General features: G+C 32.3%; 2 protein-coding genes across 2 annotated transcripts; both read left to right on the forward strand.

Annotated features, from left to right (window-relative positions):
* Window positions 1–3: 3 nt before the first annotated feature.
* Tmem43 (Transmembrane protein 43) lies at window positions 4–6,120 on the forward strand. The gene is made up of 6 exons (XM_072532782.1): window positions 4–242; window positions 397–620; window positions 678–812; window positions 1,627–1,867; window positions 1,920–2,139; window positions 5,721–6,120. The coding sequence occupies exons 1-6, from the start codon at window positions 144–146 to the stop codon at window positions 5,933–5,935; spliced, it is 1,134 nt and encodes a 377-aa protein (XP_072388883.1). The 5' UTR covers window positions 4–143; the 3' UTR covers window positions 5,936–6,120.
* A 2,011-nt stretch (window positions 6,121–8,131) lies between these two features.
* Window positions 8,132–18,789, forward strand: LOC140441840 (V-type proton ATPase subunit D). The gene is made up of 5 exons (XM_072532784.1): window positions 8,132–8,290; window positions 8,399–8,516; window positions 9,139–9,286; window positions 9,519–9,734; window positions 17,991–18,789. The coding sequence occupies exons 1-5, from the start codon at window positions 8,250–8,252 to the stop codon at window positions 18,209–18,211; spliced, it is 744 nt and encodes a 247-aa protein (XP_072388885.1). The 5' UTR covers window positions 8,132–8,249; the 3' UTR covers window positions 18,212–18,789.
* The last annotated feature ends 770 nt before the right edge of the window (window positions 18,790–19,559 follow it).

Consider the following 19,559-nt stretch of genomic DNA (forward strand, 5'->3'; position numbering starts at 1 on the left):
GGACCTCGATTATTTAAATCAAACTGAAATAAAATGAATTGATATTAAGAACTAAAAATATAACAATGAAAATTGAAAATACGGCAAGATATATATATAATGTATCTTAAACATATGATTAATTTAGAACATGAAAATAAAATATGAATACTTTATCAGAAGAGTTTGAGAGAAGTTGGGTAACTTCTCTAATAGGAATATTTTTGCTGTGTTTTGGAATTTGGTTACTCACTTGGAATGAGGTTAGAAAATTATTTTAATTTTTTTGCATGTACTAGAATCTTAAACAGTTAAGTAATATTATTATCTATAAAAAAAGAAATGTACTTTACAATCGTGTAGTCTATTTTGGACCATGTTGGTACTTGGTACTTAAATTAATTATGTATATTTTAGGGTAGGGCAGTTCATCATGCTCACTCCTTGGATGAAACATACAATAACGCAATAATTCTGAATTTATATGAAAAACCATCAGATGAACATAATGGCAAAGTAGTCCATGTAACCGGCAGTCTGCAAATTGAAGAGCCCTTGACTGAGGTTGAATATGGTATAGCCATTCAAGCAGTTAAATTAAAAAGAAGAGTCCAAATGTACCAATGGGTAGAAGAAAGAACGTAAATAGTTCTTGTTTATTGTTTAAAACAAATATAAGATTGCATTTTATTTTTTAGACCAAGACCAGATGATGATAATAATATAGAAACCATGGGTACAATGACAAATGATTATTACTATATAACAGAGTGGAGGGACAAGTTGGTAGATAGCAATAATTTTTATATCAGACATGGCCATGAAAATCCAAAGTAATGTTATTTTTTTTTGTTATGTAATTTAACACTGGAATCTATGTGTAAGCTTTTAGGGGTAAAGACCAATTGCAGTTGTTACTCTCCTCAAGTTATTTATTAGTACTATGTAGTAGTACTATATTGATTACATCAAAAACTTGTAGTAGATATGTTTTGATACATTTTGCAAATTTTGGTAATATGCTTCATGTATCACAACAGATTACAATTAACATCATATCCAATCCTTCTAGTATTCAACTCCAAAAGGAGTGAACTACTAGCATGTCATTACAGATTTTATGATAGGTTTAGCCTTAATGTCTATTTAAAGTCTTCAAACTGTTGTAGTAGACATGCTTTGATGTATGTAATTACAGATTGTAATGTGCTTCATGAATCTTAAAATTAGACTACAAATAAGATCATATTGTCCATCTGTCCAATATTCAACTCCAAAATGTTTATTAGTTGTAACAGAATTTATGTAACATATCAGCTAGCTGTTATGTCCATACATATGTCATAGTGCACTTAACTGTGTTGTCTATTAGAGTCTTAAAAAACATAATGCTTTATTTTAAAATACCACTTTTGTTATATTTGAATTTTAATTCTTAATAATTCGATTTCTAAATTTGGCTTTTGGTTTTTATATTTTTTTGCATTAACTAACCCATTGTTTATAAATTTTGCCAATGCTTTTGTGGTTCATATTACTTAATTAATAACAGTTAGCAAAAACTCTTGGCAGGAAATACTACAGTATTCTGCTGATATAAGTAAAAGGCCACTTCGCCAAACAATATAATAATAGTTTTACTTTTAGGGAAATACCATTAACATCAGTAACATATGTTTCTCCTACAGTACAATTAGGGCATTTACTAGTAGGAAATGAAATAAAAGATAAATTCGATGATTTTATTGAAGTTACCAGTGATGAAAGACCAGACAGAAGAGATGTTAAACTGCATATGGGTATATATTACCACTGTGATGATATTTGGAATCCAGAAGTAGGGGATATAAGGGTTCAGTTTTATTATGCTGGTGCCTCAGGTGAACCTGTATGCATCCGTTTCCTTAATGATTTCTCTGTTTTTATTTAATATTTCTTAGGTTACTATAATAGCAAAGCAAGAAAGTGGGGCATTAATTCCCTATGAGACATCAAAAGGTCACAAAATTGCTCTACTGAGACAGGGGAACTTAAATATAAATCAGATGTTTTCTGCTGAACATTTTGATGCTAGATTGGAAACATGGAAGTTACGAGGATTAGGTTTTTTTATACTTTATGGCGCTGCTGTTTGTTTATCAAGGCTTATAAAAATAATAGGTAAGAATTTTTTGCATTTATCAAGGATAACTTTAAATCAAGAAGTGAAAGTTTTTATTTCATTACTGTTACATTCTTTGCTTATTGTGAATTTACTTTTAAAGTGATTAGTCCAGCTGTGTCATACAGATAAACATATTATACCCTAAGCATGCTTAGTGAGGATGACAAGCCATAGAGGAGTATTTCTTATCATATAACTAAATTCTCACAATATTGAGCAATTATGATCTAATGATCTACAAAACTCAGTTGTCCCTTCCTGGAATTTCTATATTTCTAGGTCATAAACTGTATAGGTTAAATTTTGCAGGTGACCAAGTAATACTTACAGAAGATTAAGATGGTACCAACTACATGCTACGAAAAATAGCCAGGCATCATTAAAAAAAAACAAAATAGCTAAATGTTTATGCCTAGAAGATATTTCTATAGTAATGTAATAAAAAAATTCTAAATAAGCAGTTATTAAAACCACGTTATTTGATATAAGAATACAAAACTGAATGTTACAAATGCTGCTAAAATAATAAAAACATATACATCTGATGATTAATAGATTCTCAGAAAATGTAAATTAAAACCGTAGACATCCCAATTAGAACGGAATCCTAGAAATACAGATATGAAAGAGGCCATTGCGGAACTTATTGCGCAAAGAAAAAATCCATCTAAATGTATTGAGGATCATCACAATCGTGAATTTATAGTTTCTAAAATTTGTTTATCTGTGACCAGGAGGATTTTGGTTTGTGGGTTAAATCATTTTCTAGAAAGTGAATATATTCATTGTAATATTTAGCAAGATTTTTATAGTTAGTTATAAACAGTCTTGTTCGCTGCCTTGGTGGGAACCAAATAGGATATTTATATCAGTATTTAACTGTTTTACATGTAATAAATATTTACCTGTATGTTTTTCCAATTTTAAGCTATACTTTGGGTTTAAGGTTATTTGGGTAAATAAATGAAATAAATACTAAAATTGTAGTTTCGAATTTAATTCATAAATTCGAAACTTAAGAAACTTAAGAACTAGTTCTTATATTAATTGTTTAAAATGTGCTCCATCTATCTCCTGACAGTAATGTATCCTATTGCTAAACTCTTGTACTCATTTAAATGTATCGGGGGAAATTGCCCTACATTCTTCAAAAATTCTTTGTTTTAAAGTGCCAATACTGTCGGGTGCTGCAGCGTTAACCTTATATTTCAAGTACAGACGGAGTTCCGTCAGATCAACACTCTGACGGAACTCCGGACGGTTGGCCTCCTGTCAATACCCAGAGACCGGGTAGAGTTCCCACTAGATCAGCACTTTAGTGAAACTCCCTTCTCTCTTGTGACCTACACTGTTTTATTTTCTTGTAGGCCTTATGGAAAAGGATGGAAAATGAATTATTGGTAAGAGTGAGTGTGTACGAAACGCTGACGGGACGGAGGCGATGCACATCATTATAATCACGATATTTCTCATCTAGGTAACGTCTTACTGCACCATAATAGTGTGCACAAGCACCATCTTGTTGAAACGTTATTTCAAAGTTGCTGAATTCGTCTGGATTATTTTCCAGAATATCAAGAATTAACGGCTCAATTGTGTAACATCTCCAGATACACTTCACCGGTTAAGTTAACATTAAGAAAAACAGGCCCAACTATTTGGTTTCCCAAAATAACTGATCAAACATTTACTTTTTCTGGAAATTGAGTATGTTTTTTTTAAGAGGAATCCCAAGTCACATTTAAGTCTATTACTATTTTGTCGACAACAGTGGAACTCCCCGTCCAATCTCCACATTTTCTCTTCTTCCTTGATCATATGGCCTACGGCATTAGCCCAATCTTCTTTCCGTACCCGTTCCATTGCGAGTTTTAACAAACGTTGGACATTAGAAATTGTATATGCCACGTTTTCCCTTTACTTGAGTCCAGATTAATAATGTCGAGTTTTACTCGCAATGGTAAGGAGGAAGTCTCAAAATGGTGATGCCTTTAGCACGAGTCATGATATCTACAACATTCTTTCTTTCAGAATTCTTTTTTGTCCTAACCAACTCTGCATGTCTGCGTTTTTGGTGGCCATTGTTGGCAGATGTTCTACCAATCGGCTGTGATAGGAAGCATTATCCATCACTGTTACCGAATTTGGCTCGACTCGTGAAAGAAGCGATTCAAACCATTTATTAAAGCGTTCGGCGTCAATGCCTTCGTGATAATCTTCGGTTTTTTTTTGAGGAAAAAATGAATGCACTATCTTTTAAGAGCACTCTCACTACCTATATGCGCGACAATCAGTCGTTGTCCTTTACCCGTTAGTCCTAATAACCCTGTTAAGTATCTTGCCAGATCTTATATGCTGTATGACCAGCGTTCACCTACGTTTCGTCCAAATAATAAACCTTTTTGTTTTCAGAACCTCCCTATTAGAGCGAAAATATCTTCGTCGCCATGAGACTAAATCTTCTCTTTCTATTAAGACATGTTTACGGGATCATTTGGCATATATAAATTTGAAATCTTCTTTTATTATTATCCTTAATGTATCTTTGCTCTTTTCTGGAATGAGATCATTCTCCATTACCTTTATCCTAATGGATTTGAGGGTTTGGGGTTTTATTCTCCAAAAAGAAAGAATGAATAGTAGGGTATACAAAATTTTTCTGGTACTCGTCTAATTCAATTTTTTTTTCTACCACGACAATTTACTTTTGGAGCTTGCACAATCTCAGTCACCTTTTTTTTCACGTACAATAAGTTCAATTGTCCACACGGATACTCCCGTTAATAATGAATACTGAGCTACAGCTTCCATTGTATGAAGTGTATTTTTAAAATTTTCATAAAATCTACTGACAAAAACTATTAAAGTTAATACATATAATTAAGTCTATTTAACAAATAAACAAAGTTACATTCACAAGAAACCCACGCATATGCAGATATGGACGCTTGGTGACGAAGAAACCGAACGAATAAACTATTTCTCCCATTCCCACTCTTTCCAAGGCTTACTTTTCATTTATCCACATTGGCGAAGCATACACAATAAAAATGACACCGGTAAGTGCCGGTAACAATTTACTTCTGACATTTAACATTGTTATAGTGTGTATCACATACCGATCCTGTTACTTGGCAGAAAACAGACATTTAACTATTGTCAGAGGTGATTAGGGAATCGAAAACGTATGTACTAGAACACAAACGTAAACATGGCACATTCTTTGATCAGATAACAGGAAAACGGACAAAAATAACGATTGATTTCTTGTCATGATCTAATCAAAATACATAATTTTTGTTTTGATACAACAGTGGTAATTCCAGAATATCTAAGAAATTATGAAATGAAAGAGAACATGGGTTGTTATCACATTTATGCTACAAAATTGGTTTGCTAAACAATATATTTCTGTAACTGCATTTTTTATGTGCTTTTATCAGGAATGGCTGAATTAATATAAAAGACATCTCTTATAACCAGAATCTGTGACTGTATTGAAGTTAAACATACATGATAAAAAATATGTCAAAAGTATCTTGTGTGCAATAAATTATTTATAACATTTATTTTTTAGTGTTCCAGGGTTCATTCTTGAGTTTCTACAGCGGAGATCCACTGTCTTTTAGTAACTTGGTTCTAGCATTTTCTGTAACTCTCTGCGTAGTAGCTACTGCTTGGATTATGTATAGACCAATGTTGGGTGCAAGTTTATTCTTTGCAGCAGTAAGTCCGTTTCTCTACTACACTATGGGATTAGATCACGGATATAATAATATGCGCATAAACTGAGTAGAAATAAAGTTTTATCGTTGACGAATGTATAGGCTGTAACTAATTTTATTTTTTTGTGTTATTTGTTATGAATCTCAGGTTGTATATTTATTAATTATTAAATATCATTTAATACAGTAGTAAGAATAGATTTTAAAACGTAAGTACTTAATATTTAAAAAATAAACTTTCTGTTTAATAAATCGTGGTTTTTGTTCTATAATGTTAAAATTCGTAATTTTAAAATTTTTAACTTGTACCCACGGAAAGCTGTGGAGTTTGTGCTAGTAAGCAAACCGGAAAGTGAAACCGAAGATTTTTATGATAGAAGATATCATAAATGAATACTGGAAGACTGCGAAAAAAATTGATGCCAGCCACATATCTCATATAATTATTGATTTTAACGAATCAGATTGTGAATTCAGGAATGATATTGAGAAAATAAATTAAAATATTACCGTTAAGGATAATTAGGTAATATGTATTAAAACGGTACTTTTTAGCACCACGACATTTTCTTGAAATGTAAGATATAATTGATGTCAGCCACATATCCCCTGTAATTACTGATTTTAATGAATCCAGATTCTGAATTGAATTGTGGATTGTTTGTAGATTAACTCAAAAATCAACCGATTTACTATTTAAACTTTTACATTGATTTTTTAACTAAACTTCATAACATTTGCACACCAAATCTGGTAGAATAACTCAAAAATCAACTGCTTCACTATTTAAACTATTTCCACTATTTAATGATAAACCTTCACAAGATTGGCTGCCACAGAAACTTATCGGAAAATTACTTATCCGAATATGACGATTCTATTTTATCACAGGAATTTCAATCGATGCTATTTTATCACAGGAATGTTTGCCTTGATGCCTTGTAAATTGCCAGTAAAATTTTTTATTTCGTACTCAGCTCTTAAAAGATTCTAGAACGAAGCGTTATTTTAAATAAACAAACATTCCAATTCCATAATGTTTGTAATAAATAATAATAAATCCATAAATAAATCTTAGCTAATTAAGCACTTTCCTTGGAATGTATAGAATAGGAATTATGACAAACTGCCGTTCCAATATAATGTAAATTAAAAAAAAATTGAATTGTTAAAGTTTTTATTCCATATTTAAATGAAAAATAACCTTTTCACATTTAGCCGATTACGATCCTGCAACTGTCAGATGAAATGTCAGACTAAAATGTCATGCAATAATTCTCGACATTCTTAAAATCCGTCAAAATGACGTCAAAATTAGTGACGCACTGAATGAAGGATTTGGGACAGATTTGTATGTATTTTCTTAGTGAACATTAAAACTTTTATATTCTAATCAGTTGTTTCGATTTATCATTTTTTTTTTCGAAGGTATTCGCGATATTACATATTTTGAAATTTTATAACATTTTACTCAGAATAAATGCTCCAGCTGCAACATCTACTTAAATCATTTCCTAAGTTAGAACAACAAATTTAAGCCAGCTGAACAAAAATATATGCGGAATGCATTGTTCTGTTGAATGCAGAAATTCAGAAGACGTGATCTAATTATTATTATATGTTTACTGATGCTTCGAAAAAAGGAAATAACACTGCATGCGAAGTAAACTAACATAATTCTGGATAACAGTATAAATATAAGTTACTTCTAAGTAATTAATATAATTAGTAATTAATAGTAATATAGGCTACGTCTAAGTAATTAATAAAGCAACCATCTACAGAGCACAAATGATGGCATTAAAGTTTGCTCGTTGACCGTTTTAATAAAGAAAATAAAGGGCGGTATAAGATTTACAAAAAGTAAAAGTACAATAGAAAGAATAGGCTTAACAAATAAATACAAGCAATTAACCCATCTTGATATAGAGATTTTAAAATTGTATTATGAAATTTCAAAGCTCGGTGGAGAAGTTATTATTGCTTGGATGAAACGACATTCCGGGACGATAAAGGGTAACATAATAGCAGATGCCTTGGCCAAAGATGAATATAGACAACAATATTTTTTGATCCAAAAATCCCTTCTTATTTATTTTCAGAGATATTACGTTTAATATTTTATTGTTTTAATATTATAGGACAAATATTTCAAATTAAGAACCCAAGTGTAGGCAATATTTTTTACACAATAATAACACCGTACAGCGTTCTCTCTCTATTAACCTACATGGGATAAAATGAAATAAAAGATCACATGACTTAAATGTCATTTAACTTCAATCATAGTGTCAGGTGCTGTTGGTGTCAGCTGACTTTTTGGTCCAGTCTTAATATTCAACACACTTTAGATACAGAATATTTTATTCTAAATCTCAAAAATGGCCTCAAAAGATAGATTAATGATTTTTCCATCTAGAGGGTAAATATATTTTTAAATAACTTAATGGTTTGCTAAACCATTAAAGCTAATACATTGAAACTTATCATATTTTTATTAAGGGAGTGACCACTTATAAATTTATTTTAGAGCCCAAATGATGATGAAATCCAGGCTAAAGGGAGCCCAAAAGGGACATAGTTTATTAAAGAAGAAAGCTGATGCTTTACAAATGAGATTTAGAATGATTTTGAACAAAATTATTGAGGTTGGTATTTACATGTACCATAACTATACATTATTCACTACCATTACTTATTAATTCTATAATTTTTATGTACAATCTTAAAATGGGCTTTAAAATGTTTTAATATGAAAGAAAAATAAAAATTACAGTTTTAATAGGAAAGAGTAATTATATTAATATGGTTTTAGTAGTCAAATCAATCATTTTATTCCCGCTAAAGTTTTCTACAAAATTAAACAGTTTTAGTGATCATATTATGTATTATTTTAATGTTACAATCACAACCAAACTTCAACTGTTTCACTTCCATTTGAGTAAACTCAGCATTATTCTCTTTTTCATTATTACTTCTGAGTTAACATAATCCTTTGAACTTTTGTTAAAGATATTTAAATTAAGGATACTTAATCTTATTACTATGAACAACTAATGTTAATGAGGGGATAAGTTCTTGTAAGAATCACCAATATTTGTAAAATTATTTGAATTTCTTCAGAATACTGATAAGTCCCTTTAATCATTAGTAGCTGGAGTAGTTACCAGGGTATTTTTATTAATCATTAAGTAATTGATAACCACATATTTTATAACTATAGACTGTTCAATCTTAGTAAATTTTTATAATAATACCTTTTTTTTACAGACCAAAACTCTTATGGGTGAAGTAATGAAAGAAGCTGCCTTTTCTTTAGCTGAAGCAAAATTTGCTACTGGTGACTTCAATCAAGTTGTTCTTCAAAATGTCACCAAGGCTCAAATAAAAATAAGAACTAAGAAAGACAATGTTGCTGGCAAGTATCTTTTAGACAGTATTGTTTTTTTATATTATTTTTGCAGAATCCATAACAATAAGTAAATTATTTTATATTGAATATAAGTTAGACCTTTGTTTATCTATCAGTTATTCTGTTCTCTCCTTTCTAAAGTGAAAATTTTGTGTTCAGATTCTTTACTTCTAAATATTATTAATTCATACATGATAACTTAATTTTTTTAGGTTTCAATATATTTTGTTGATTTTAGGTGTTACTTTACCAGTTTTTGAATGCTATCAAGATGGTACAGATACATATGAGCTGGCTGGTTTGGCTAGGGGAGGTCAACAATTGACAAAACTAAAGAAGAACTATCAAAGTGCTGTTAAACTGTTGGTTGAATTAGCTTCTCTGCAAACTTCTTTTGTAACTCTTGATGATGTTATCAAAATAACCAATAGAAGAGTCAATGCCATTGAACATGGTAAGTTATATCTATATTTATATTGATATAGTGTGATTTGTTGACTTCATGTGTGATTTGTTATGAATATGGACATAGCAATCTAATCAGAATGATCAGTATGCATTCTGAGATCTGTCTCAAAATTACTGTTTTCTATTAGGTCAGTTTTATTGAATAATGTTTCTATAAGATGAAGTTGACTTACTGTAATTGTTGACACCTTTTACATGTGGATGCTAAACTGCACTATGCTTTACTACCTACAGTTTTCATCTTAACATTTACGGCCAGTTCCACAATCAGTGGTTAACCCTAGGAGTTAAGTAACCTTTACCCCTAGTTTAACTGACAGATGCCGTTTCACATTCAGATTCGGTTATGGTCACTTAACCTTAGGTTTCGTTTTATTTTTCTTATGTTGGTAGGAAATTATGGGCAATAATCAGATTTTTATGAAATATTGTCAGTAAATATTATGGACATTGACCAGTACAGATGAGTTATGACACTTTTGTCACATTAGATCTAAAACAATATACCAATATTATTCTCATTTTCAAGTTCTGTTCTAGTGTGGTAGTTTGGTCTAAGTAGTGGTTGTTTGTTCTTCCAAGTTAAAATTAAAATTATAAAATGGAACCCACAAAAGTGTTCAAGAGATCTATTTTCAGAGATGTATCTTTAATTTGCTACAAAATATTTTCAACTGTGTTCTTTGAGAATCTAAACCGACAGAAAAAATCTTCATGGTCTAGTTCTTCAAAATGATTTGTTCTGTGCCTAATGATTCTTGTTCTGCTAGCTTCCTCATCACTGTTAAAAGCATTTACATCATCTGATTAATTAATAATTTACGTGTCTGTCTACACTCTGTCAATGTCAACAAAACGAAATTCGAAATTAGGTTAGGATATCCTGGTCAAGCTCTAAACCACCGCTTTATCTGTGGTTCTTATTCTATCCATTTTGGTGACGCATTTAACTCTTCTTAAAAACTCCATCTCTATAGCCTGTAGTTATCTTGCTCTTTTACTGATTACTATTTAATTAATTGTTTGATAATCAAAAACTGCTGACATCTAAATATTGGAACATTTTTTGCTTTTCCCCACTTTTCTTGAAAGTTTATCAGCTCGGCGCAAAGAAGGCGTTGAAATCAAACATACGAGTAGGTAGTGTGTTGTCAACAATAATTGTCACTCGTCATTTGAGTATGAATAAAGAGTTTTATTTCGAGTAAAATATAATAATGGCATGTGGAAAACCTACTGATCCAAAAGTTCGAGGAATTATTATTTATCAGTACCTGTTTTGTGTAAAACAAGAGGTTGCTGGTTAAATGAATTTAGAATAATAATGAAGAAAAAATTGCAATATTTTGACTGTAAATAAATTAGCGAACATAGCAAATATTAATTGTGAATAAGTTACGATAGTTTGCTGGCTTTACTTATTACTGTTATCTGTACAAAGAATAGACTTACCCTTTGAAATATTGGTGTGTTGATCGTAGCAGGCAGTAGAATAGTACCACGTCGCGACGCTCCGTGCCGAGGCTCGATAGGATGTAACTGATAAACTGGATGTTTTCAGCATGCAGTCTCAATAGGAAGTTTTGTCTTGAGATGGTCAGAAAACCCATTGGTTGTTCTTAGGTGGTCAATGGCACAAGTGCTCCCCCATAAATCAGCGCTATTGTATGGCGCTTTTGAATGGCGATAATCTAACTTAATGGTCACTGAAATATGATACTTTACAGCGTTTTGTGTGTGCTGGCGATATACTTTCTAAATAACAAAAGAAGTCAAATTCTTCGAACTTAAAAACAGACACATGTGCTAGCCAGTTTGACAATGAGATTTTACGAAATAACAGAAAATAATATCTTTTAAAGCAAAGTAGTTAGAATATACCATTAAATTAGATCATATTATACTACAGTAAAAGAAAAATATTAAATGTAAAATATGAAAATAAATATTAAATACTTTCCCAACAGTATCATGAAGGAAAAACAATGCGTGAAATTTCCAGTGAATTGACTGTAGCAAAAACTTCTGTGTTTAATATAATATAAGAAATATGGTGAAGCTGACAGTATTGATTTTTGAGGCAAAAACTCAGGCCGTCCAAAAGTTGTTTGTCAAAGGAGTGTAAAACATTTAAGTCGAATACGTAAGTCAATGAGAAGAAATACACTAGGAGAAGTAACTACTATAAGGACTAGAGAAACTGGGATGAATGTTTTCAGGGAATCCTGTCTCAAATATATCCACAAAAGCAGTCTTAGTTTTTATAATGTATGTTTGATAGGTTCTTCTTTGCGATATAAATTTTATTTTTTGATTTATTTGAGTCTTCTTCTTCAAGTGCCATCTCCGCGACGGAGGTCGGCAATCATCATAGCTATTCGGACTTTTGAGACGGCTGCTCTGAAAAGTTCATTTGATGTACATCCGTACCACTCTCTCAGGTTGCGCAGCCATGACATTCTATGCCTCCCTATGCTCCTCTTTCCTTGGATCTTTCCCTGCATAATCAGTTGGAGCAAGGTGTATTTCTCTCCACGTGTAATATGTCCGAGATATTCTAATTTTCTTGTTTTTATTGAATTTAAAATTTCCATTTCTTTGTTTATCCTTCCCAGAACCTCTTTGTTTGTGATGTGTTCTGTCCATGATATTTTCAGAATTCTTCTGTACACCCACAGCTCAAATGATTCCAGTTTTTTCATTGATGTCGCATTCAAGGTCCAAGATTCCATTCCATAAAATAAAGTCGAAAAAACATAGCACCTCACCAACCTAACTCTTAGTTCCAGTTTTAAATCCCTGGTACATAGAACTCTTTTCATTTTGTTGAAATTTGCTCTAGCCTTTTCTATTCTTATTTTTATCTCCTGATTGTAATCATTTGTGGAGTTAATCATTTTTCCCAGGTACGCATATTTGTCCACTTGTTCGACGTTGGTTTCGTTTATTAGAAGATTCTCGTTATTTCTTTGAGTTTTCGATATTCTCATAAATTTCGTCTTCTTGACATTCATTGTTAGACCATACTCTTTTCCATACTCTGCTATTCTGGTCACCAGTCTCTGAAGATCTTCAATGTTTTCGGTTAAGATCACAGTGTCGTCCGCATATCTAATGTTGTTAATGGGAACTCCATTTACCTTTATTCCAGCTGTTTCACCCTCAAGAGCTTTTTTCAGGACCTCTTCGGAGTAGGCATTGAAAAGAATTGGCGACAATACGAATCCCTGTCTTACTCCACATCTAATTTCAATTTCTTCTGACAGCTGTTCGTTAACACGTACTTTTGCTCGCTGTTTATAGTATAAATTTGATATGATCCTGAGGTCGTTGTAGTCAATCTTCTTTGATTTCAGGACATTCATTAAATGTTTATGTTGTACTTTATCGAATGCTTTATTATAGTCAATAAAACATGCGTATATATCTTGATTGACGTCCAGGCATCTTTGTATTAGTATATTAAGTGAAAAAAGAGCTTCACGTGTTCCTAGGCCTTTGCGAAAACCAAATTGTGTATTATTAACGTCTATGTCCAGTTTGTGATATATTCGGTTATGGATGACTTTAAGTACCTAGTAACTTTAGCGTGTGAGACATTAAGCTAATGGTGCGGTAATCGCTGCATTCTCTTGCGTTTTTCTTTTTAGGGAGACAAATAAAAATAGATGTTAACCACTCTTTGGGTAATACGCCTGAACTATAAATTTGGTTCAAGAGTGTCACTAAAACATCAATGTGCTTCTCATCTAGAATTTTTAGGATTTCTATAGGAAGCATATCAGGTCCAGGGCTTTTCCCGCTCTTCATTGTTTTTAATGCGTGCAATATTTCTTCTTTTGTAATATATGGACCTATTTCTTCTGACGTAAGTTCTATGTGCTCCAGATCTCCTCTTTCATCATCGAACAATTCATCGATATATTCTGCCCATCTTTGTATTTTCTTGTCCGTATGTGTTATAGCAGTACCGTGTCTATCCAGAATTGCACATGTGGGAGTTTATTGAGTAGGCCAAAGAAAAATCATTGTTGACGGAAACTTAAAAAAGGAATTATTACATTTGGGTAAATCAAAACTTTCGTGGACCAAACACGGGGACAAAGTTATCTTTAGCGACGAAAGCAAATTTGATGTATGTGGGAGATTATTGAAGGCGTGTGATTCGGGAAAAAACAGAAGCATTCATAAGGATTTTTTCAAAAGAACTTAAAGTTTCCACAGGACATCATGGTGTGGGGTTTTACTTTACATTTTATTGAGGCCATAGTAAACGCAGCCAAATATCAAGATATCCTTTAATACCTCCAAGAAAAATGTACCTCAAGGTACATTTTTCTTGGAGGAATCCGAATAGTGAAGAATACATGTCTCTGTTTTTAGACGTTATAAATTCTTGTGGTAGCTCCCTCTTATTTTTACGAATTGTACCAACAATAGCTAATCGCTTTTGAAGCAAGTCCATGGCCAAAGGTATACTGGTAAACCAGTTATCCATGGTTACATTTCTGCCCGTTACTTCTATGGGTTTAACCATTCTTTTAACAACCTCTGCGCTACCCCAATCAGTTTCAAAAGGACCAGTTTATACCATTTATAAGTATAAATATGCATATTTGCTATCTAATAACGCAACTATTTTTATATCATATTTGGATGGTTTACTGGGGATGTATTGATGGAATTGACATTTTCCCCTAAAAGCAAGTAATGACTCGTCAACTGTTCTGAAGGTGTAAAATTTTTTTGACAATTTTCAATAAAAAGTCCAAAAATGTCTCGTATAGGAGCAAGTTTATCCAGCTCTCTCCTTTGTTGTCTAGAATTAAAGTCAAACCTCAAAGATCTCAGTAGAAATCGGAAAAGATTTAAAGACATTGTCAAGTAAATAGCTTCAACACCAGTACCTTTCTTATTATCCCACATTTGCAAAACATTTAGTCTTGCACATTTTAGAACACCTGCTAAAAATAGTATACCAATAAGTCCCCAAATCTCTTCGACGTCGGTCATTTTAGCATCTCTGTAGCGTTGGAAATTTGCTCTTATCTTTTCAATATAGAGTATAACGCGTAATTTCTTCGACGATATTATCATCTAGCATACATTTAAAGCATTCAAATTGTGTTTTTGCGATTCTAGCTTCTCTTATTGGTCCTGGTAACTTCAAAACAATATTTGTTGCATATGAGTTTTGAAGTAGGCGCAGGACACATCTTACTCCACTTTGATTTTTTTGTCTTTGCCAAGATAGTATTTTGAAATTATTTTTTCTTCATCTTCTTCCCCTTGAACCTCTTTATCACAATCTTGTTCCGATTCTTGTTCAGACATGGTACATTCTTGTTCTACTACATCATCAGATAAATATTGCTCAACATTATAGTCATCTATCTGAACAGCTGTCGTCGTCACTACGATCTATATTCGGCTCCTGTTCGTTCTCTATTTCATTATTCCATTTCATCAGCATTTTTTCAAAATTAGAGTCGCGAATCTTACTTTTTTTTGGTCGGGACGTTGCTGATAACTAAAACAAAAATAAAAAATAAATATTTGTTAATCTTTTTCACGCAGAAAACTTACCTTAACCGCCGAATACAAAGTATAATTTTTAGTTTAGGGTTACGTAAGTACACGCGTGGATTACAATGGTAACAGAACACAATCTATTTCTTACACCTACACACATCGAGCGACAGTCGCATACTAAAACCAAAGAATATAGACGCTATATTCTTTGCTAAAACAGTAAAACAGTTCCTTATGCTATGCCCTGAAAGTATAAGGAGATAGGCAACTTTATATACAGTATATTCCGAATAGCAATATTATAAAATTTAATGGATTACGTATGTAATCCGCGGGTGTCCTGGAGGGTTAAACTGTAAAAATAATCCCACAAATTATGAAAAAAGTTGTTAATTTCATATTTACAGTTCTTCTTCTTCTTTTGGCATCATAACCCTGGATGGGTCTTTGCCTGTCTGGCTATGTCCTTCCATTCAGATCTCTCTTGTGCCCTTCTTCTCCATTGTCTTATGTTCATCGTTTTCAGGTCGTCTTCCATGCCATCCAACCATCTCGTTCTGGGCCTTCCTTTTTTTCGCCTTCCTATGGGCATTCATTGTAACATTTTCTTTGTTGTTTTTGCATCGTTTTGTCTCTGCACATGTCCCAGCCATGACAGTCTTTGACTTTTCACAAATCTTACAATGTCATAACCTTCATTTAACTCATTAACCTCGTCGTTTCTCCTGATTCTCCATGTGCCATCTTCCTCTTGTACCGGGCCATATACTTTCCTCAGTATTTTTCTCTCGAATGTCCTGAGTTGGGCTTCATCTTTTTTCGTCATTACCCAAGTTTCACATCCATAGGTTACTACGGGTCTAATCAGTGTTCTGTAGATAGTCATTTTGGTTCTTTTGTCTAATAATTTCGATGTCATCAATCTTTTATTAGCATAGTATGTACGATTCACGCTGGAAATACGTGCATTAATTTCGCTACTTACGGAGTTCTTCTGATTGATTTCTGTGCCGAGATATGTAAAGGCATCCACTCGTTCGATAGTATAGTTGTCTATTATGATATTATTTTCATTGTCAGTTATTCTTTTGACTGTCATATACTTCGTTTTTGCTTCGTTTATTTTGAGACCTCTTTTTCTTGCTTCAGGATCAATTTGTTTGAACACTTCCATTAGTCGTGGCTTATTCCTACTAATGATGGCTACATCGTCTGCATATGCTTTAATTTGTACTGATTTGGTGTTTATATGGCCGGTTATATTGGTTTTTCTGATGACTGCCTCAAGAACTAGGTTGAATAGCATAGTTGATAGGGCATCTCCCTGTCTTACTCCCATGTTGATGTTAAACAGGGGAGTCAGTTCTCCATCTACTCTGACTGCGGGTTTTGAACCCTGCAACGTCATTTTTATGAGGCTGATGTATTTCTTAGGTATACCTAGATTACAAAGGTCTTCCAGCATTCTGTCTCTTTTCACACTATCAAAAGCTTGTTTAAAGTCTATATACATATTATATAGGTCTATGTCGTATTCATAAGCTTTTTCTTGTATCGTTCTTAGTATGAATATGTTATCTGTAGTGGCTCTATTTGGTCTGAATCCATTTTGATAATCACCAATTATATTTTCGGAGTATTCTAATAATCTATTGTAGATTATACCAGAAAGAATTTTGTATATTAAATAATATTTACAATTAAAAAAAAATTAAAATAAAACAATTTCGGTAAATTGGTATTTTATTCCTAAAATTACTGCTTGTTTCAATATATTCGCTCCGTGCGTAACCATAGTAGGGGTATTTTGAAACGATGCCAGCGTGCGTAGCGGCGGTAGTAAAAATAGGTGCAAATACATGTTGCGTATTTAATTGTGCTAATAATGGCAAAAATAGTGAGTGTAGTTTTTATAGGTTTACAAAAGATTACATATAAATTAGAGAAAAGAAAAAGATGGATTCGTGCTATTAATATGAAAAAGTAAATATCACATAATTTCATTTTTATGCAATTGAAATAGGAAAATTTTTAAATAATATACCTTAAATGATATTTCATAAAGCTTCAAGCTAACTGCAGCCTGCCTGATGACTGTAGCTTTTATATCATATCATAACTTTTACTATTATTATTTTTAATCACAGGCTCTTCCACATGACAAACGTCATTTGCGAGTACTAGAATTTTCCCATTCTTTTCCCTTTGGGGTTGAAAAGATAAATTATGATGAATTTTTAGAAACCAAGTTCTTAATATTACATTCATTTTTACATAAAGTGAAAAAATATAATTAAAAAACTAATTATTAGTAATTTTTAATTTCATATGTATTTAACATATGTTTAACCTCAAATTGAGAGGTCCAAAACTGTCAGATGAAGACGGTAGGTGTCGCGTGACTCACTCACGGAGCGAATAGTTGTTAGGGGTCGTATGTCATTGTACTTGCATGCAAAGTTTCGTCATTATCACCTTTTTCGTTTCAAAGATATTTAATTGGTTCTATACTTTACCACAATCCTGTATATATACACATCAGTCTTTTGCTTGTATTCTTTATTGTAGATTTACTTTTAACATCCACATGTAGGATATATATTTTGTCGACTGGTCTTTCTGTAAGTGTTTTTCGGTTTATATTCGGCTTTTATTGACAAATACTTTACATTCATGTATAATCTAAACTTATTAAATTTTTACATTTTAGTTATCATTCCAAGAATAGAGCGTACTTTGGCTTACATCATATCCGAACTGGACGAGTTAGAAAGAGAGGAGTTCTATAGATTAAAGAAGATCCAGGACAAAAAGAAGATCCACAGAGCAAAAGCCGAGAAACAAAAACAAGCTCTTCTCGAGGCTGGGCTACTTAAAGAGTCCCAGGCAAACATGCTTTTGGATGAGGGCGATGAAGATCTACTTTTCTAAAACATCAAACACCGTAAAGTGTGGTTCTGTACATATGAATAAATATATAACGATAACTTGTTTTTAGATGGTAACTGTTTATTTTTCGCATTAAGTAATACATTTTAAAGATATGTCTTAATTTTTAACTTATCTATATCATTATGAATCAATAGTAAAAGATATTATAGCAACCCGTATATTTCCAATATAAATAACTTCATACTTTTTATTAACTTCAGTTTTTAAAATTTTAATACAATATTCAACACAACTTGCAATACAATTCGAAGTGAATAAAAGTTGCGAAAATTAAAAAAGTACCAAATATTTTTCTTAATATTGAACGCATATTCCAGAATAGTATTATAAAAGTTTTGATTGAAATTCTTGTACTTGACACTATGAACTTGTAGATTTTAGAGAAAGCAGCTTTTTCGATGGAAAATGCTTTATTGATATGGAAACTAGATAATGTAAATACTTGTTAATATACTATGAACAGAAAAAATAGTTTATTCGTGATTTTCAAATTGATTTTCATGAAATATATACATGGCGTGTAAATTGTTGGTTAGAAATAAAACTCTGTTCAAAAAGCAATTCTTTTATTATCTGGTATACCTAATGATTATCAGACAACCGATGGACAAAACATATTGTCGAGTTGAGACCAAGTCAAGAAGCTCTACTGACCAGAGAACACCCACAAATCAGATGGACTAATGACTTGAAGCATATTAGCAGTAACTGGATACAAGCTGCAAAATACATACAGATGGAAAGAGCTAAAGAGATACAGCCTTATGTCCCTCAGTGGACGTATACAGGTTGTTGATGATGATGATGATACCCAATGAACTTGTTCAACTAATAAATCTTACACTCATAGGCACAGAAAACAGAGAGTCGGGTGCAGAACAAGATTTCAAAGGCCCTCCATTATAAAAATGGACTATAACACGAAGATGGCCTTTGGATCTTCTATTTAACCTTGCACTGCAAAAAGTAATTCGGGATTCTCGGGATATTAACACGAATTGTACAATCTACGATGTAAAAATGAATCCTTGCCACGCTATAACTTGAGGACTACTTTAGAGATTTCATTCGAAAGAAAATCTCAGTGAAAAAAAAAAATCAGGAAAATTAACGACCATTTAAAAGTCGCACGTTTAATAAAATAATTTTGCGTTTGACAGTTACCACGATGTAAACGTCGTAGTTAAGTACCATGCAGTGCTGAGTATCCTCGCATCTCAAGCGGGGATCGGGTGTTCGATCGCCCCGTCCTATATATCAAAATAAAATGACGTTTGTTAGTCTCACTAAACGTTGAGAACGACTAGACATCTTGGCTAATTTGCTT

Source organism: Diabrotica undecimpunctata, chromosome 5 (assembly GCF_040954645.1).
Source record: "Diabrotica undecimpunctata isolate CICGRU chromosome 5, icDiaUnde3, whole genome shotgun sequence".
In the NCBI taxonomy this organism is placed as follows: Eukaryota; Metazoa; Arthropoda; class Insecta; order Coleoptera; family Chrysomelidae; genus Diabrotica; species Diabrotica undecimpunctata.